The sequence below is a fragment of the Triturus cristatus genome, chromosome 9 (assembly GCF_964204655.1).
Source record: "Triturus cristatus chromosome 9, aTriCri1.1, whole genome shotgun sequence".
In the NCBI taxonomy this organism is placed as follows: domain Eukaryota; kingdom Metazoa; phylum Chordata; class Amphibia; order Caudata; family Salamandridae; genus Triturus; species Triturus cristatus.
In genome coordinates, this window is record NC_140592.1 from 486,998,753 (window position 1) to 487,019,142 (window position 20,390).

The 20,390-nt window shown below is 45.8% G+C and overlaps 1 protein-coding gene across 1 annotated transcript in view; it reads left to right on the top strand.

Moving 5' to 3' along the window:
• The window catches only part of LOC146798182 (uncharacterized), a 179,516-nt gene that overhangs the window by 143,618 nt on the left and 15,508 nt on the right, over nt 1-20,390 (top strand). The window contains exon 4 of the mRNA XM_085625454.1: nt 11,091-11,245. Coding sequence (XP_085481580.1) covers nt 11,091-11,245 — 155 coding nt within the window. The remainder of the gene's footprint in view (nt 1-11,090; nt 11,246-20,390) is intronic.

Genomic DNA, 20,390 nt, shown 5'->3' on the forward strand with positions numbered 1-20,390 from the left:
AATAAGTACATATAGCTAATAATAATCAATATTTTTAATGTGAATAATTGTTATTATTAATGATATATTACAATAGCTAAAATAATAAAAAACATATTAAATATCAGACACAATAAAACTACTAGTCCAACTCCAACAAAAACAACAGTAAGGAAAATGTTGGATAGCGTAGGGGTAAAAATTACTATTCCAACTCCAAAGAGTGCAACAGTAGGGAAAGCGTTGGATAGCGTACGAATAAAAATTACTATTCCCACTCCAGTGAGTGCAACAGTAGTGAAAACGCTGGATAGCGTAGGGGTACAAATTACTATTCCCACTCCAGTAAGTGAAACAGTAGGGAAAGCGCTGGATAGCGTAGGGGTAAAAATTACTATTCAAACTCCAAAGAGTGCAACAGTAGGGAAAGCGTTGGATAGCGTAAGGGTGAAAATGACTATTCCCACTCCAGATAGTGCAACTGTAGGGTAAGTGTTGGATAGCGTAGGGAAAAAAATTACTATTCCAACTACAGAGAATGCAACAGTAGAGAAACCACTGGATAGCATAGGGGTAAAAATTACTATTCAAACTCCAAAGAGTGCAACAGTAGGGAAAGCGTTGGATAGCGTAAGGGTAAAAATTACTATTCCCACTCCAGATAGTGCAACAGTAGGGAAAGTGTTGGATAGCGTAGGGAAAAAAATTACTATTCCAACTACAGAGAATGCAACAGTAGGGAAACCACTGGATAGCATAGGGGTAAAAATTACTATTCCCACTCCAGTGAGTCCTACAGTAGGGAAAGCGTTGGATAGCGTAGGGGTAAATTACTATTCCCACTCCAGAGAGTGCAACAGTAGTGAAAACGCTGGATAGCTTAGGAGTAAAAATTACTATTCCCACTCCAGTAAGTGAAACAGTAGGGAAAGCGCTGGATAGCGTAGGGGTAAAAATTACTATTCCAACTCCAAAGAGTGCAACAGTAGGGAAAGCGTTGGATAGCGTAGGGGTAAAAATTACTATTCCCACTCCAAAGAGTGCAACAGTAGGGAAAGCGTTGGATAGCGTAGGGGTAAAAATTACTATTCCAACTCCAGAGAGTGCAATAGTAGGGAAAGCGTTGGATAGCGTAAGGGTAAAAATTACTATTCCCACTCCAGAGAGTGCAACAGTAGGGAAAGTGTTGGATAGCGTAGGGAAAAAAATTACTATTCCAACTACAGAGAATGCAACAGTAGGGAAACCACTGGATAGCATAGGAATAAAAATTACTATTCCCACTCCAGTGAGTCCAACAGTAGGGAAAGCGTTGGATAGCGTAGTGGTAAAAATTACTATTCCCACTCCAGTAAGTGAAACAGTAGGGAAAGCGCTGGCTAGCGTAGGGGTAAAAATTACTATTCCCACTCCAGTAAGTGAAACAGTAGGGAAAGCGCTGGATAGCGTAGGGGTAAAAATTACTATTCCCACTCCAGAGAGTAAAACAGTTGGGAAAGCACTGGATAGCATAGGGATTCTATAAACATAATAACCAATTAAATAATTAGTTATAAAAAAATAGCATATTAATAATTAATTTACACAATAATTATTATTAAATACCAATTATTTAAAATAAATATTTAAATAAATAACTTTAAATTAACATCCCACACTATTCCCCCTTTAACACACAACACACTACACATACAAAATACACAATACATTTAAATATCAGTTTATCTATTATTTACAATTAACCCCTTGAGTGCCCATGACGAGATGGTCTCGTCATGGGCCGCGGTTGCGCTGTGCCCATGACGAGACTATCTCGTCATGAGCCCCGCCCGCTAATGAAATGCCCGGCACAGGGCGTGGAAAGGGCGGGGCACTCAAGGGGTTAATAATACATTCTTTATAATTAATATACTTATTATTTATTAATTTATACATATTAACTACCAAATTACAATTATTCACAAATTAATTATTAATTAACAATACATTAATTAGCAATAACAACAAATAACATGAAATAATAAATTATTTATATTTACTATATTTAACGTACTAATAACAATTAATTACCAATTAATAATTAATTAACAATTTATTATTAATTACAAATAAATAAAAATTATCATTAATTATATTAATTTAATTACATCCCACCCTATTCCCCTATAAACCCACAACCCACTACACATAAACATTCACATAATTAATTTAATCATCAATTAATCACTTAATAAAATTAAATCACCAATTAATTAGTAATTAACAATTAATTAATTAACAATACCAATAAATAAATATTAATATTAAACTAATTATAACTTATATAATTAACCAATTAATAAAATTAATTTACAATTAATAATTAATTGACAATTAATTAATCAATTAATATATTTAATTTACAATTAGTAATTAATTAACAATTAATTAATCATAAATACCAATTAAACAATACATATTAATTCATTATTTATAATTAAATTACTTCCCACCCTATTCCCCTATAAACCCACAGCCCGCTCTGATACTAAAACGCGAAATTATATTTTAAATAATTATTAATCTCTAAACATTTATTTTTAAATGTATTAAAATACATTACAATAATCTTTAACATACAAATAAAATACATATTAAAATACATGACACTAATAAAATATCGATATTATTGACATCGAAATTTTTGCTTACGATATTACTTACATCTATATTAATGACTTTGATATTATTAACTTCGATAATACTTACCTTGGGGGTCGATATTCTGTCCATCGATATTCTTGACTTCGATATTCTTTACCTACGATATTAACAACTCGATATACTTGTAGGTCGAAATTTAAAACTCGATATTTTGACTAACCACCGTGACATATATCTGGATGCAATGACAGAAGAGGCAAAATACCAGTCCGGCGACACACAATGCTAAACACAGATTTTTAGCTTAGTTGTTTTAAGCAACACCATTAATTACATCAGACACGCCCCTTGGAGAGACCCCCCAGTTTTTTCATCCCGCTTAAAGCCCTGGAAACACCATGTTACAATCACCTCATGGCCTGGCACTGTGCATCATGCATGACTCATGACTTCCACTTTTTCAGATTGCCTATGTGCAGGTGCATAGTGAACCCTCCCCCACCCCACCCCTTGCTTTAGGAAGACAGCAAGGGCGAAATTCTTGATGGGCCTCTTCTGTCTGCAACTCTGCAGACAAAGGCTCAGCTCATAATTAAGAGGAAAAGGTGGGCGAGTGAGTAAGGGATGGGTGGATGGCTGGATGGATTAGTGAAAGGGTGAATGGATGAATGGAAGGGTGAATAGATGGATAATGAGCGAAAGGATGGATGGATGAGTGAAAGGGTGGCTGATCGGTGAGTGAATGGGTGGATGGATGAGTGGATGGATGAGTGATACGGTCAATGGATGGATTCATGAGTGGATGAGTTGAAGTATGGGTGGATCGAAGAAAGGAAGGATGGCTAAGTGAAAGGGTCAATGAAGAAAGAAAGGGAGGATGAATGGATGACTGAAAAGCGGACTGGGTGGTAGGATGAGTAACTGGGTGGATGGATGAGTAAGTGAAAGGATGGCTGGATGGGTGAGTGGATAAATGGCTGGATGGATGCGTAGATGGTTGGGTGGAAGAGTGGATGGTTGAGTGTACGGATGGATAGGGTGAAAGGGTGGATGAATGGATGAGTGAAAGTGTGGATGGAGGGATGGATGAGTGAAATGATGGATGGAAGATACGTACGTTTTCAATTTGGATATAGATGGAATTACTTATACACTATTACGCGACCTCCTTTGATGTGTCTGTAAAACGTACCTTTTGTCCTGAAGTTTTGTCCTGAATTTTGACCTCTCGTCCTGAATTTTTGTCCTGAATTTTGACCCGTTGTCCTGAATTTTTACACTCACCGTCCTGAATTTGCACCCATGCCAGTTGGTCACCCTATTTGTAGGAAGTGATGAATATTGATAGATGCCAGGAAGTTGATGTAGGTAAAGAGTGTTTTAACACCAAAACCAAATCTGACCACATTGGTTGTTCGTAGGCCAGCCTAGCTTCGAAAACGGTCGTGCAGGGGCCACCCAACCTCGCACGCACCTGCCGGCAGCACCGCGTGCGTCTGTTTACCACTGTCCTGGCATGGATCTGACACTCCGTGCTTCACCACGTTGCGGATGCCAAGGCGTGCACTGACGCACGCTGTTTGCCGCTCGAATTGGAGCTGATTTCCGGGGGGGGGGGGGTGTGGGGGCTGAATCTTTAAGCAATAGGCAGAGTGGAGCTGCAGGGGCTCTTAGAAGTCGCAGTGAAAACTGGTCTTGAAAATTAATAGCATTAAGGCAGGTGCCCAGTTAACACCCTCCCACCATCTGTATATTGAATAGAATGTATATTTGTCGTTAAAAGTGTTTCTGATGACAATTTGTGCATAATTGGAGACTTGGGCTGGTTTTTGGGCTGAAACTGGTCTGATTGGGCTTATTTTGGGCTTATATTTGAGCGGATTTGGGCTTGGGATGGGTCTAAAAATCTGGCAACACTGCTAAGCGGTGAAGGAGGTTAAAAGGTGGTACAGGCCCCCCTTTTGACCACATGAAACACCATCGGAGGACATTGATGAATGGAACCGCCGAAAGGACAACCTCGCATCAAGCCTTCCTGTCCATCCCTCCCTTGGAGCAGACTCTCACCTGGTATCGGAGTCCGTTGGGGGCTGCAGCGCTGGATCACCGGAGAGATGCCGCACCAGTGAGGACCTCTTTTCCAGAGGGCAAGACGATTTGCAGGAGCTCGGCGTAAGGAGGCAGGCAACGCCCTACCCTCCTTTGTCTCCAGGCTGCATGGTCCCACCACCGGGGGAACAAGAAAGAACACCAGCAGCAGCAGAGTCCACTGAGCCCAGAAATTTCCTCGGTCCGGTGGGGGCAAGAGCGGAGATTCGACCGGATAAGCGGGGCCATAGCAAGGCACTAACATTGGCCTCAACACACGGCAGAAGGACTGAGCCGGCAGACGCAGGAAGCGGGCCGTAGGTCACGGAGAGACAGCAGCCCCGCCCAAAATGAAAGCGAGTAGTTTTGAAAGGTCATAATGGGAAAAGAGGAGAGGAGAATGCCGGCACATTTTAGGGAAATACCAGGTGGCAGTGAGGACGCTGGCCACAACCGAAAAAGCAAAGGAGGCCCCAGGCTGATTCTGGCCCAGACGCTCGACGGCGACCTACAGCTGTTACTGGACAAGGCAACGCCACTGGTCGCACTAAAAGGGAAAGATTGGTTGGATCGGCACGTTAGGCATCATGGAGGAGGTGCAATCTAAGGGAAAGCAGAAACCCACAAAGTCTCAAGTGGGGCGTACAGAGTCCCCCCAAGGGCCTGGTAGGAAGGGTCATGCAGCCAAAACGGCAGTCCCCACCAGGCCAGGCAAGGGGGAGCCATGGAAATCAACACAGCAACCCCCATGACGCAGCGGTGGTTGGCTGCAAGCCCAAAACCAAATAGTAGGGCATGAACACGCCACCCATGCTGCTGGAAGGGGTCGACGGAACCGACACGGAAGGCTACAGCGGTGGAGAGGAGGCGCCTGTAGCCCGACAGCAGCCCCCGTGGAGGCACTTATCAAGGCAAGCTCCAACGCAGCAGCCACACATGATGAGCAACACGCGCTGAGGGAAAGGGGCAGGTGGCGTGATGAGGGCCAGAGGCAAGCCCTTGGTTCTGCATGGGCACCAGGGCATATTGCAAACTATGACCCGCAATTCGGAGTAAATAGCTTTGCAGCGCAGGGGCTATGGGGCCCCAGCCCCCCTGGACAACAAACCAGAGGGGGGGTCAGAGAGAAAGGAATTCAAAGAGGAAGCATGGGGGCATAAGCACCCACACCCAGCATCATGGATGCCCTGGTGGCAATAGCCCAGGCCGGGCATGTTATACGGTGGGGGTCCACACCCGGGGACGAGATGCATCGGGGATGGCGGGGTGCCTGGCTAGGCTGCGCCACAAAAGGATGGAGCCGCGGAGCAAACAGGGTCAGCACGGAAAAACCCAAAGGATGCCGGGTGCTTGGAAAAGGCCAGCGGGGGTGGCCAACCCAAGCAATCAAGGTGACGTGGAGGCGACTGGGGGAGTCCAGCCAGAAGGGCTGGGGTAGGGACAAGGGCCGGCTAGCAAGCCTACCAGCGAATACATATGCCCATCGCTAGCGGACCCGCACAGCACCACCTGTCTAATGGAGCTAGCTAACCTCATACCTCTAGCAGTGAAGGAGCGAATTTGGTAGAAGGAATACATTAATATATTTTCCTTACTGGAAGTGGGCCAGGCGGGTTTGGACTTGACAGTGCAGGATAAGGAGGAAGACAGGAGAGACAAGCCCAAACCCAGAATAGAGAAATCAGTAGAAAATTGGCTCCAGGCCTTTAGGACCCTGGCATACAGCTTCAAAGAAAAAGTTCCTCAAAGCGCAGCAGCCTTTTTCCTGCATGAACAAAAAGTGCAGGAGGCACACCAGAAGTACCAGGAGAAGGTTGTTTACGGTACGATGAGGGTTTCTGGGACAAGATGCAAAATTGGCCAGTGATAGAGTGGGGCCACCAGGACATAGAAGGCTTCACAACTCACATGGTGGCAGCCAGAGGGGTGTTTAGGTGGGAGGGAATTCAATTTCCGTCCCTTAGGGTTTAAAGGGCAGTACGAGGGCCAGGGACAAGCAGGAGGGAAGGTTGGGAAAGGTCACACGGCAACGTGCTGGAAATACGACAAGGATGAATGAAAATGGGGGCACGTCTGCAGATTAAAGTACAGCTGTTGGAACTGCTGCGGCAACCACCCTGCTGCACATTGCAAACGGTCACAAGGGTCAGGCGACAACAGAGAGAAGGGCAACAACAAAAAATAGCGGACGATGCGAAGAAGCGCAGGAAGAGACAGGGGGCAGGAGAAGGGAAAATCACTGCCCACCCCGTTCAACACAAGGATGTTAGTGGCACTACTGAATAACTACCCAAAGGAGACAGATAGACAACAATTAGCGGAAGGGTTCACTTACAACTTTCCCATTCCATACAAGGGCCCACTGGCCCCACAGCTTAGCCGCAATTTGAAATCCATACTGGACAACCTAGAGGCAGCCAAACAGAAGGTGGGGAAGGAGGTTCAACTGGGGAGGGTGGCTGGCCCCTTCACCTCCCCCCTGAAGAATCTCATGGTCTTTCCCATAGGAGTGGTACCAAAGAAGGAGGCAGGGAACGGGGCCCTTTCTTCCAAACAGATATCGAATCAGCTCTCCGCTTACTGCCGATGCACCCAGGACATCTATCATATTATGGGCTTTTTATTGGTTGGGGGCTATTATTATGACAAATGTCTACCTATGGGTTACTCCATATCTTGTGCTTATTTTGAGTCATTTAGCTGCTTCCTGGCATGGGAGTTGCAAACGCAACACCCAGAAGGTGGATGGGTCCACTACCTGTACGACTTCCTCTCCATTGGTAGGGCAGGAACGGGGGAATGTGCAAACCTCCTCCCCCAATTTGAAGGGCTGGCAAAGGAACTAGGAGTCCCGCTAGCACCAGACAAAATAGGGCCCGGTCACCAAGCTTTTTTTCCTGGGGATTGAGCTGCGTTCCGTGGAGGGAACATGCAAGCTACCACCATTAAAAGTTGCCGAGATGCTCCAAATCATAGGGCAGTTATGACAGCGAAGAAGGCAACACTCGGGGAAATGCAGCAGCTGCTGGGGAAACTGAATTTCGCTAACAGAGGGATTCCTGCTGGGTCACCTTTCGCCAGGCGACTGGCCTGGTTGACCATGGGGATGTCAGCAAGACACCACAGGGTGCACCTTATGCAAGTGGTAAAAGAAAACCTAGGGCAGTGGGACGCTTTCGTAATCAACTTCAATGGCCCCTCATGTGGTGAGAGTCGTGGGTGCCCGCAGAACAATTGGAACTCCACACAGAAACAGCAGGCAGCCATGGCTTTGGGGCTATCCTGGGGACCGGATGGGCAGCAGCACAGTGGCCAGACAGCTGGCATAGCACAGGGATCATGGGCTATATTATGCTGCTAGAACTCTTCCCCATTATATTGGCCTTTACCATATGGGTACACAAGCTAGCCAATAAGCAAATCACGCTCTGGTCGACAACCACGCAGTTGTCCATGCAATCAACTTGGGAACAGTGAAGTGTCCAGCGATGGTGACGCTCTTGCGGCACCTAGTCGGTTGCCAACTGGGGGTGAACATAGCCATTAGGGCAAGACACATTGCAGGTCTGGATAACTCAATAGCTGACACAATTTCTAATTTGCACTTGGGGCAAATTCAAGGAGTTGGCACATCACGCGGACCAGTGCTTGACACCAGTGCCAGGAGAACTGTGGGAACTGGTGGAAACGGCATAATGAGGCTGGTGGATAATGCCCTGGCCCCCAAGACAGAGAAGAGATATTATAAGTACTGGGAAGTCTTCAGTAACATAACAGGCTCGAAAGGGGTGAGGGGCATCAGTCCGGGTGAGGTGTCCGCATTCATCGACTGGGCATTCCGGAGTGGAAGAAGCAGGTCATGGCACACCTGAGCGCGGTCGCCTATTAAACCAAACTAGCAACGGGGGTATCCTACAGTGACTTTCCTCTGCAGGGTGGCAATGAAAGTCAGGAGTTGGCTACAACTCACAGCATGGGACAGGAGAAAGCCCATTGATTTTGAGATCCTAAAAAAGACACTGGGTGCATTAGCAGGCTTACGTACAGGGCAACACAAGTTGGATTTATTCAGGGCAGCATTCGCACTAGCTTTCTTTGGGGCTTACAGAATCAGCGAGCTAGTGGTCCCAGCAAGGGGGGAGCTGGGGACAGTCTGCCTGGGCATTGAAAACCTCCACATGGGGGTGGGGAGACACATGGTGGTCCACCTATGTCGGTCAAAAGCAGACAAAGCAGGCAGAGGGAAACACACAAAGATCGACTGCATGTAGGACAGGGCATGCTGCCCGGTTTGCCTCATGCTGGAATACATGGAGCATGGCGGGTTAACACTGGGGCCGCTATTTACTCACAAGGACAGGTTCTGCCTCAGCAGTTTTCAGTTCATAACAGTAATGCGGAGGGCCCTGGAGAGGTCGGGTTTCCCACCTAGGGACTTAGGATCACACCCTATCCACATAGTGGCAGCAACCTGGATATGTTCCTACTCAACATTTTTGGGGTTCTGGAGCAGATGGGTTTCCCATGAGCGAAATGAAAAGGGGGAGCTGCCTCCGATCGGTAAATCGTCAGTAGCATGGCAGAGGCAGCCCAGAGAGATACCCGATGGGGAGAGTAACATAGGTAGAAGAGCTGCTCACAAAGTGTCCTTGGGATGTTTCACGGCGTTCCTGCTGCTCCTTGTCTCATCATTCTGCAAGTCTGCTGCATCATCTGGGCCTGTGCTCCATACAGGTTCTTCACAAGGCCTGTAGACATCCAAGACACCCTAAGGAATCTCCCTTGGAGAGAAGGAGTCACTCCCCTGTATTTGCAGGCACTGCAACAAAGCTGACCGGTCTGCTGTTCCTGAGCTCCTACGGACTTCGAAAAGTTCAGCAACACAGGTGGTGGTTCTGCAACTCCCTTGAGGCCTGCCCTGTCTTCACAGCAAGTTTGAAGTCAGTATCCCTCGTTGGAACCGCTGGAGCAGTACCCCTGTGCACCGAGTCGACTTGCAGTTGCCAAGGCCTGTTGACTCTCTCCTTCAAGAAGCTCCAACCTCAAGCATTCCCTGCTGCCCTGATCTTTGCCTGCACCGCATTCTTTGCACCGTGGGCCTTCATCCTTTGGTGTGCTGCTCGAGGTCCTCTTGCAACTCCTGTGCCTACGGCCTGCGGGTCCTCTTGAGGGTCTTCTTTGGCACCAGTGGGCTCCCCTGCTTATTTGGGGCCTTCTCTGACTTACCTGCTCATGGTGAGTCACTTGGACCTTGCTGCTCCTGACACTGCACCTTTTTCGATGAGTACGTTGGTTGCCGCACCAAGACTTGTTGGTGTCCCTGCTGGACATTGATCCCTTGGCTCTTGACATCCAACCTGGGACAGCTCGTGAATGGCTCCTGGTCTTCCTCAGCGTTGCCTAGTCCATTCAGATGCAGCTTCAAGGGCACCATCAACTCTCCTGCATCCCCGACATTGGTGGGCATGCGTCTTCTGTGCCTCCTGGTCACTCATAAGTGGCATAGACTCTGTCCCCTCTGCTTGCAGGTATCTCTCATCTTGAATCCACCTTTGGGTTCCATCGGACACTTTCACCTTCTTCGCCAGCGGCATCTTTTCTGAAGTCCTCCATTGTGTTCTACAGCGGTTTCCGACGTTACTTCGTACCTATTCACACGGCTTCCCTGGTGTGGGTATCCTGGTTCCTGGGGTATCCACGGGTGGGGTGACTCTCCAGCCCTCCAGCTTCCACAGGGTTTCTTCAGGGTCCGTTGGGAAGGGTCCTTCTTTTTAAAATTGCAACGGTTACTTACCCTTTGACTTAGATTGAGCATGTAGTCAATTTTCCACTCTGCACATGACTTCCGTGGGTTTCCTAGATACTCACCTTAGGTGGTTCCTTGGGTCCCCGACTCTTCTACGTCTTCTGGGTTCAGTCTCGACTTAAGTTGTGGTTCGTATTCCACTATTTTAGTATATGGTTTGGTCTTCTCCTGGAGACCACTGTGTATTTGTGCTGCTTACGTATTCTATTGACAGAGTATTGTGTGTATTGTGTTTATATCTCCGGGTAGGAGATATTGCAATGTGTTAGTGAGTGTTAATAATAAATATATATTTTTTTATAACTACACTGCGTGGTTCGTTTTCACTTAACCTATACCATAAGATTAGGTACTGGTAAAACTCCTACTGGGCTAAGCCTGAAGGCTGATCTCTACCACTTAGAGAGCTTTTTAAGGTTGTCTAATACCACTTAAATCACCATAAGGCTTGTCTGGATTAGTGCAGGGTGCTCCATTTATTTAAGTGGGCACCATATACTAAGCCAGCCTCCTACAGTTAATATGTGCTTGATCTCCTCCCTCACTGAATCCATCCATGTCATGTGTTTTACAGATCTTGGTTGGGACAGCTGGGTCATCCATCCCGAGCTCTTCTTCTACACAGAATGCATGGGCTGCCCGTGTGCCGAAGGCGTCAATGTCACCTCCGTCACTGAGCCAGAGATTTGCAGGGTTGACATATCGACCTTCCAGCATCAGGAACAGCAGGTAACAAGCACGCTACCAGGTCTGGTTGATTGTGTGCCTCCATCACAGATCCATGTAACTGAACAGGATGCAACGATTTATATTTTTTGTTCAAGCCTGAGTTGCAGTGAATGTTCACAAAGCGGTTGTGAGATGGGTCGTGAGGATGGATTGTTTATTGTACAGACACATAGAGGGTTTAAAAGTATCCCTGAGTTTTCGTTTTTGGATAGAATGACCTGTGCTATTTTATTGGTTCATCATTGGTAGGAGTAGTGCTTTAAATGGGCAGGTAGTCACAGGTACTGAGTAACTGCACTTCTTCAATTTGAAAGGGACAACAGGGATTGAATACTTGTAATGGGATAGTGACAGCACTTCTCAGTAGCAAGTTTAAACTTGGAACAAGCGTTTACATTGAACTCATTAAAGAACAATACAACAGGGCAATCCGGATTGAGTCTACCAAGATGAAGAGTGTTCAGTAAGACAGAAGCATTCCATCGCAAATTAATCTCGTCAAAAATCATTTAAAAATCAACCAGGGTTTCTCATTTTCAATTTGTCCAAATTTAATTTTATTTCTAACAATCATATAGAAATGCACAAAACAATTAGGTGAGTGGAGGGAGACAGAACACCAAGTGAGAAAAGCCATAACCGAACAAAGTAAGAGAAGTGATCAAATGTGTGACTATAAACGTTATATTGGTATACAGCAAAAGATAGCCAATGGTATTAAATACAGTTAGCCACACCAGGGGTAGAACCTGCTGTATGGTTAGATGTGAGGTCTGTCTTTAGATGTTGTCGATGGCGTTTTGACCCTCTGTGGGCCTTGAGTACTCCAGAGCTGGATCGGTATATAATCATAATCTGAGAAGCATGCAGCGCGAGGCACAGTGAGGTCCATGCCCGTGCAAGTGAGACAGTGTCTGCTCATGAATCTATAACTAATTATTGTACGTATGATAGTGGATAGATCAAACTTTGAGTAGTGCCTCAACATCTGACTCGGGTAATATGGGGCTGACGCGCAGTACTGTGGAGAAGAGAGGGGTATAATCCCTTCATGTATAAAAGGGAATAGGTAGGCATGTGTTCAGACTGTGATCAAAAGTGCAAACCATACGATCATGCAATGGCCGCTGCACAGGTGGACTGGAGTAGATGTAAGATGGAAGCAAAGAAACATTATATTACCCGTTTAGAACATACTGAAGGGGACAGTGCAAGCAACTAAGGCAGCAGCATTTGTAGGTTGGATGGAAATAACTCATTGAGAGTGAAAATCCAGTAGTAGTGTTGGGAAATATAAGCGGATGTGAATGACAGTGGAAGATTGGACATCCAGCTGGGTGTGGCCCAGGTACACTTAGAAGAAAGTTGCTTATCTCCAGTGAGCAATCAGCAGCTAATTAAGCCATCCTAAGGCCTACAAATTCAGTGATAGTGGAAGTCTCATATTTGTGTGTGTGAACAGAAAGTCTGGAGCACTTTTCCATACAAGTGTTATGGGGCATTGCACAGTTCTGGGGAGAAAGTTCAAGTTTATTTGGTAACACCAGAGAAGAATTGTGTAAGACATTGCTACTTCTTGAACTTGTGAAATTTGAAGTGTAGATTATTTTGTGCTGGGATCCTTGCAGTGGCCAGAGACTAAGAGTGAGCCAGTTATTGCTGAGCATTTCCTCAAAGGGACTTGTAGGTCAGGGAGGTCAACTTGAATATCACTCCTCTGATAATCTCATTCGCAGTTATGGCTTTGCTGTTTTTTCCCACGCTGATGAAACGCAAATTGTGGTGTCTATATCAACCGACATTGAAAAGGAAGCAATACATTTCTGCTGCTGCATTTCTCACACAGCTAAGTGGATGCAGGAAAACGGCCTTAAGCTGAACTCAGATAAAACAGAGGTTTTTCTCTTTGGGAATCACACCTCCATTTGGAACATGCCATGGTGGCCATCTGATCTTGGCCCCCTTCCTGTTTAAAAAGCCAGAAATGTGGGCGTCATTTTTTATACCAAACTGTGTTTCTCTGAACAAATAAACTAAACTACATCGTCATGCTTTTTCCTGCTCAGGATGTTAAAGAAGATTTTCCCATTCATTCAGTTGGAGCTACAAAAAACAGTGACATTGGCACTCGTCATCTCAAAGATAGATTACTGCAATGCCCTGTACTTTGGCACTCAAAACCAACTGGTGAAAAAACTCCAAACCCTGCAAAATGCAGCCACCAGATTGATTTTGAAAGTCCCCAAATTTGCCCCTATCACTTAAGCGTTGCAGGGGCTACACTGGCTTCCAATGAGGAACAGGCTCAAGTTTAAGGCACTATGTCTGGTTCACAAGGCCCTGCCAGAATATTTTCTAAACATCTTCCCATGGCACTCTCCCAATTGGATCCTCAGATGCAGTTCAGCCAGATTGGCAACTGGTTCCAGAATAATTAAAGCTAGATGGGGTGGGAGAACCTCCGCCTTCGGCGCTGGTAAACTCTGGAACTTCTTGCCTTTAACTTTGAAATCCCAGCCCAATCTGCTGCAGTTTAGGAAACATCGAAAAACATGGTTCTTCACTGAATCACGTAGGTAAGCTTTGGTAGTACTCCAGAGCTGGATCGGTATATAATCATAATCTGAAAAGCATGCAGCGCGAGGCACAGTGAGGTCCATGCCCGTGCAAGTGAGACAGTGTCTGCACATGAATCTATAACTAATTATTGTACGTATGATAGTGGATAGATCTAACTTTGAGTAGTGCCTCAACATCTGACTCGGGTAATATGGGGCTGAGGCGCAGTACTGTGGAGAAGAGAGGGGTATAATCCCTTCATGTATAAAAGGGAATAGGTAGGCATGTGTTCAGACTGTGTTCAAAAGTGAAAACCACCATACGATCATGCAATGGCCGCTGCACAGGTGGACTGGAGTAGATGTAAGATGGAAGCAAAGAAACATTATATTACCCGTTTAGAACATACTGAAGGGGACAGTGCAAGCAACTAAGGCAGCAGCATTTGTAGGTTGGATGGAAATAACTCATTGAGAGTGAAAATCCAGTAGTAGTGTTGGGAAATATAAGCGGATGTGAATGACAGTGGAAGATTGGACATCCAGCTGGGTGTGGCCCAGGTACACTTAGAAGAAAGTTGCTTATCTCCAGTGAGCAATCAGCAGCTAATTAAGCCATCCTAAGGTCTACAAATTCAGTGATAGTTGAGGTCTCATATTTGTGTGTGTGAACAGAAAGTCTGGAGCACTTTTCCATACAAGTGTTATGGGGCATTGCACAGTTCTGGGGAGAAAGTTCAAGTTCATTTGGTAACACTAGAGAAGAATTGTGTAAGACATTGCTACTTCTTGAACTTGTGAAATTTGAAGTGTAGATTATTTTGTGCTGGGATCCTTGCAGTGGCCAGAGACTGAGAGTGAGCCAGTTATTGCTGAGCATTTCCTCAAAGGGACTTGTAGGTCAGGGAGGTCAACTTGAATATCACTCCTCTGATAAATCTCATTCGCAGTTATGGCTTTGCTGTTTTTTCCTACGCTGATGAAACGCAAATTGTGGTGTCTATATCAATCGACATTGAAAAGGAAGCAATACATTTCTGCTGCTGCATTTCTCACACAGCTAAGTGGATGCAGGAAAACGGCCTTAAGCTGAACTCAGATAAAACGGAGGTTTTGCTCTTTGGGAATCACACCTCCATTTGGAACATGCCATGGTGGCCATCTTATCTTGGCCCCCTTCCTGTTTAAAAAGCCAGAAATGTGGGCGTCATTTTTTATACCAAACTGTGTTTCTCTGAACAAATAAACTAAACTACATCGTCATGCTTTTTCCTGCACAGGATGTTAAAGAAGATTTTCCCATTCATTCAGTTGGAGCTACAAAAAACAGTGACATTGGCACCCGTCATCTCAAGGATAGATTACTGCAATGCCCTGTACTTTGGCACTCAAAAGCAGCTGGTGAAAAAACTCCAAACCCTGCAAAATGCAGCCGCCAGATTGATTTGGAAAGTCCCCAAATTTGCCCCTATCACTTAAGCGTTGCAGGGGCTACACTGGCTTCCAATGAGGAACAGGCTCAAGTTTAAGGCACTATGTCTGGTTCACAAGGCCCTGCCAGAATATTTTCTAAACATCTTCCCATGGCACTCTCCCAATTGGATCCTCAGATGCAGTTCAGCCAGATTGGCAACTGGTCCCAGAATAATTAAAGCTAGATGGGGTGGGAGAACCTTCGCCTTCGGCGCTGGTAAACTCTGGAACTTCTTGCCTTTAACTTTGAAATTCCAGCCCAATCTGCTGCAGTTTAGGAAACATCGAAAAACATGGTTCTTCACTGAATCACGTAGGTAAGCTCAATGATCTCCAGGGGACGCGCTAATATCACTCTGTGTTACACCACTCACCTGCGAGTCCGCCGTGAGGGAAATGGCCAGCGTGGGGGCACTAAACTTTCCTCTGCCCAACTACCTTCAGCAGCTCCGCCGTGAGGGGAACGGCCAGCGAGAGAACTACAACTCCCAGCAGCCCTTAGCCCAGGCGCCTGCCGCTGAATTCATCAGGCAGCGCCTGGAAGGCATTTAAGCGCCGCTGTTGCCCCACAGCGCGGGTCGCGCTACAATCACTGTGTCACACCACTCACCTGCGAGTCCGCCGTGAGGGAAACGGCCAGCGTGGGGGCACTAAACTTTCCTCTGCCCAACTACCTTCAGCAGCTCCGCCGTGAGGGGAACGGCCAGCGAGAGAACTACAACTCCCAGCAGCCCTTAGCCCAGGCGCCTGCCGCTGAAGTCATCAGGCAGCGCCTGGGAGGCATTTAAGCGCCGCTGTTGCCCCGAAGCGCGGGACGCGCGCGGGCATCGCCCGGGCGAAGCCCGGGCCAAGGGCGGGCCCATCCGCGCGCATCTCAGCCAGGAAGAGCCAGGGCAGGGCCATCCCCCTGACATCTGTTGCGTGCCATCGATTGATCCAAATTGATTGTGCTACCACTGGACTGCCCACAAAGGTACTGTTTATATTCTCCACTAACATTCCCTTTGCGGCCTCATAATGGGCAAGAGGAAACTTATGGAGGGAATAGGGGGGGTTGGTGGGTTGAATGCTGCTAATGTAGGCCAGGGGGCCAGAAAATCCAAGAAAGCTAGGAAAAGTAAGAGAATGCTTAATGATCATGTTATGGATCGAATTGAAATGCTAGTTGATGAGTGTGAGGGTATACTAGCGGTAGATTCCATCCAAAGTCTAGAAGCTAACAAAGCTAACAAACGACCACCGCCAGTTCGTATACCCAAGGGGCCATATGTAGGTAGCCCAATACCGGTCGGTAACGGCCGATTTTCGGTAAATATACCATTACCGACCGGTATTTAGGCTTTTGCTATGTAGGGGGATCATTTCTGTATTCGGTAATTTACCGAATCGGTAAAATTACCGAATCGGTAATTTTACCGATTCGGTAAATACCGAATACAGAAATGAGATGTAGGGGGAGTGTGTGGTGGGTGTGGGGATTCGTTATTTACCACCAACTAAAAGTTGGTGGTAAATGACGAATAGGTGTAAAAATGCATTTTTGTGCACTGTGAAGTGTGCAATGTGGCAGACATACATGCCCCTAGGGCATGTATGTGCGCCACATGTGCACACATGGATGAATCAGGGGTGCAACAGGGTGTCAATGTGACACCCTGCCACCCATGATGATGCCTCCCCCCATTACCGAATCGGTATTTACCGATTCGGTAATGGTAACTGGCTTCCCATTGATTCCTATGGGCCTCCTGGCCCATAGGAATCAATGGGAAACAAGTTACCATTACCGAATCGGTAAATACCGATTCTAAAATACCGACACTTACCGAATCTGTATTTTTTTACCTACATTACATTTACCGATTCATAAATACCGAATCGGTAAAATTCGGTATTTAAGAATCGGTAAATGTAATTTACCTACATAAGGCCCATGATGTTTTGTAAAACGCTAAGTATAAATTCGGCTGTTGGAAATAACAACATAACATCTAGCCAATCTAGTCCAGGGTTGACCATTATCCCGCCTGATCAACTAGCCCTTCCCTCTTTGGCACAGACAGAAATGAGTCATTTAGAGCCTTCTGTTATAGTTTGTACTAATCGTTTTGCTGCCCTGGCTGAGGATATAATAACCCCACCCGATGAAGTACATTCTCTCCCACAAATAAATAACGAAATTGACCTTAATGCAAGTGACCGGATCTTGATGACAACCATAAACTTACTGGTAGCTCAGGTCAGGGATCTTAAATCTTTAGTTCTAGACTTAACAGCCACCGTCAGGACATTATCTCTCCAACAAATAGTTCATATACCTCGAGATGTCACTCCCCAACCTGTGCCGGCACAAGATAATATTATCACTGCAGATAAACCTACCTCTGTACATGTTAGTCTCGCACCTACTGCTTCTCCCCATTCGCCGGTAGGACAAAATGCGATGTCCCTGCGGACCAAAGCCAGAAGGCAAGTTAGACCCACACAGAATAATAGCGATATCCATCTCGCAACTCTAAGAGCCAGACCTCTATTGCTGACTCCAATTGTATCTGGCCCTGACTTTCCTGGACATGCAACAACAACACGTAAGAGACAGACAGTGTTTATGGTTAATGTCGCAAAATACCTGGGTATGAATCCGAGGCGTCCCTCAAGAATAAGGTCATCCATTGGATTCGTCACATTAGAGGGTGCTGGTCGTTGATAAGAGAGGGTATTGCTAAGGTTATAAGGCACTCATCTCATGACCTCCGACTAGACACTTTGGAAATCATTCTGACCTCATCCCAGTTGGCCGAGGACCTATTAGCTTTAGAATATAGGACCTCTGTCCCTGATCCATCAAATATCCAATTTAGATCTACTCCATTTGATTTTAATTCAAACACGAGAGCCACAGCTCCGAAATCTAAATCAACTAGGGGGTCGCAATTAGATGAAAACGATTGACTACTTCCAGTTGCGCAAAGCCCTCTTGGGCACATTACAGTTCAGGAGTGTGCTACCTTGGCCAAACATTCTAACGTGTCTATTGTATGGTCTAGCTTATCTAACCAGGCGTTACCACCTGTTATTGAACTGCCTCATACATCTATTAGCAAACAACATTCCTTGCATACAGACACAAATATTGGTGAACGAGGGTGTCCCAGAGATAGTATCTTCAATCTTAAAGTCATCTCTTGGAACATAGCCGGTCTCTTCAAGAACCTAGCTATACCTGATTGGAATAAACTCATTGACAACTATTCCATTTGTATTTTCCAAGAGACTTGGAGCACGATTCCCCACCATAAAGTTGGCTTTACCTCCTATTTTATTCCTGCAGTGTTACCAGTATCAGGAAAGGGGCGGCCATCTGGTGGCCTCCTTATTTGGGTTAGCATTACACTGGATTGCACGATACAAACAACTGAGTGCAATTGTCCAGATCTTTTAAGACTGACCCTTAGGGACAACAAAAAAGAGAGCACCCTAGAAATTTTTAACATCTATGTACGTGGCACAAAAGGTGGAGCCCAATCTCCAATAATTAGCTGTTTGGAAGCAGAACTTTCTCGTTGCTACCCCGAAACCGGCATCCTGGTGGCGGGAGACTTCAATTGCACATTCGAACCTCTTGCCACCGAGGATATGTTGGGTTCGGAGGAGGACAACGTAAAGCAGGGATTCCCCCTGCTGAGTCTACCCCCGATAAAAAGGTGGACTCAGCTAGCCATCCAGCTAAATTCTATAACATTTGAGTTTGGTCTTAGGGCCACTAATGGAAGATCACCTTCTGACCCCTTAGGACCACATACATATAATAGGGTGGGCTTCTCCTCACGCATTGATTATATTTTGTTAAGTCAAAATTTTTGGAGACATCTAATAGACATGGAGGTTGTACCAACTACCGATAGCGACCATAATTTGCTGTCCCTGACGTTAAATCCCTTATGGCTCCCCAACCCTGAAAATATGAGTTGGGAGGTCCATATGACATCAAGGGACGTCACTCCCTCGAATTGCGGAAGGCGCCTTAAATGGCAAAAGGTAGCAATGGACGAGGGAAAATTATCTGTTATAAAGGAGGCCCTGACAGAGGCCCTGAGTGACCTACAAGAGATCACAACAGATCTAAATAGTACACAGAAGGTATTTTCAATATACAAGGGCCTTGTCAGTACTTTGGGATCTTTGTTTTGTACAACCATGAGCAGCAAACCATGTACTTTGAGTAGGTGTATCACCAACCCATGGTATACGAGGACCTGCAGACGGAAAAAATCTTCCCTAATTATGGCCGTTAAAGGCAAGAGGGTATTGCTAAGGTTATAAGGCACTCATCTCATGACCTCCGACTAGACACTTTGGAAATCACTCTGACCTCATCCCAGTTGGCCGAGGACCTATTAGCTTTAGAATATAGGACCTCTGTCCCTGATCCATCAAATATCCAATTTAGATCTACTCCATTTGATTTTAATTCAAACACGAGAGCCACAGCTCTGAAATCTAAATCAACTAGGGGGTCGCAATTAGATGAAAACGATTGACTACTTCCAGTTGCGCAAAGCCCTCTTGGGCACATTACAGTTCAGGAGTGTGCTACCTTGGCCAAACATTCTAACGTGTTTATTGTATGGTCTAGCTTATCTAACCAGGCGTTACCACCTGTTATTGAACTGCCTCATACATCTATTAGCAAACAACATTCCTTGCATACAGACACAAATATTGGTGAACGAGGGTGTCCCAGAGATAGTATCTTCAATCTTAAAGTCATCTCTTGGAACATAGCCGGTCTCTTCAAGAACCTAGCTATACCTGATTGGAATAAACTCATTGACAACTATTCCATTTGTATTTTCCAAGAGACTTGGAGCACGATTCCCCACCATAAAGTTGGCTTTACCTCCTATTTTATTCCTGCAGTGTTACCAGTATCAGGAAAGGGGCGGCCATCTGGTGGCCTCCTTATTTGGGTTAGCATTACACTGGATTGCACGATACAAACAACTGAGTGCAATTGTCCAGATCTTTTAAGACTGACCCTTAGGGACAACAAAAAAGAGAGCACCCTAGAAATTTTTAACATCTATGTACGTGGCACAAAAGGTGGAGCCCAA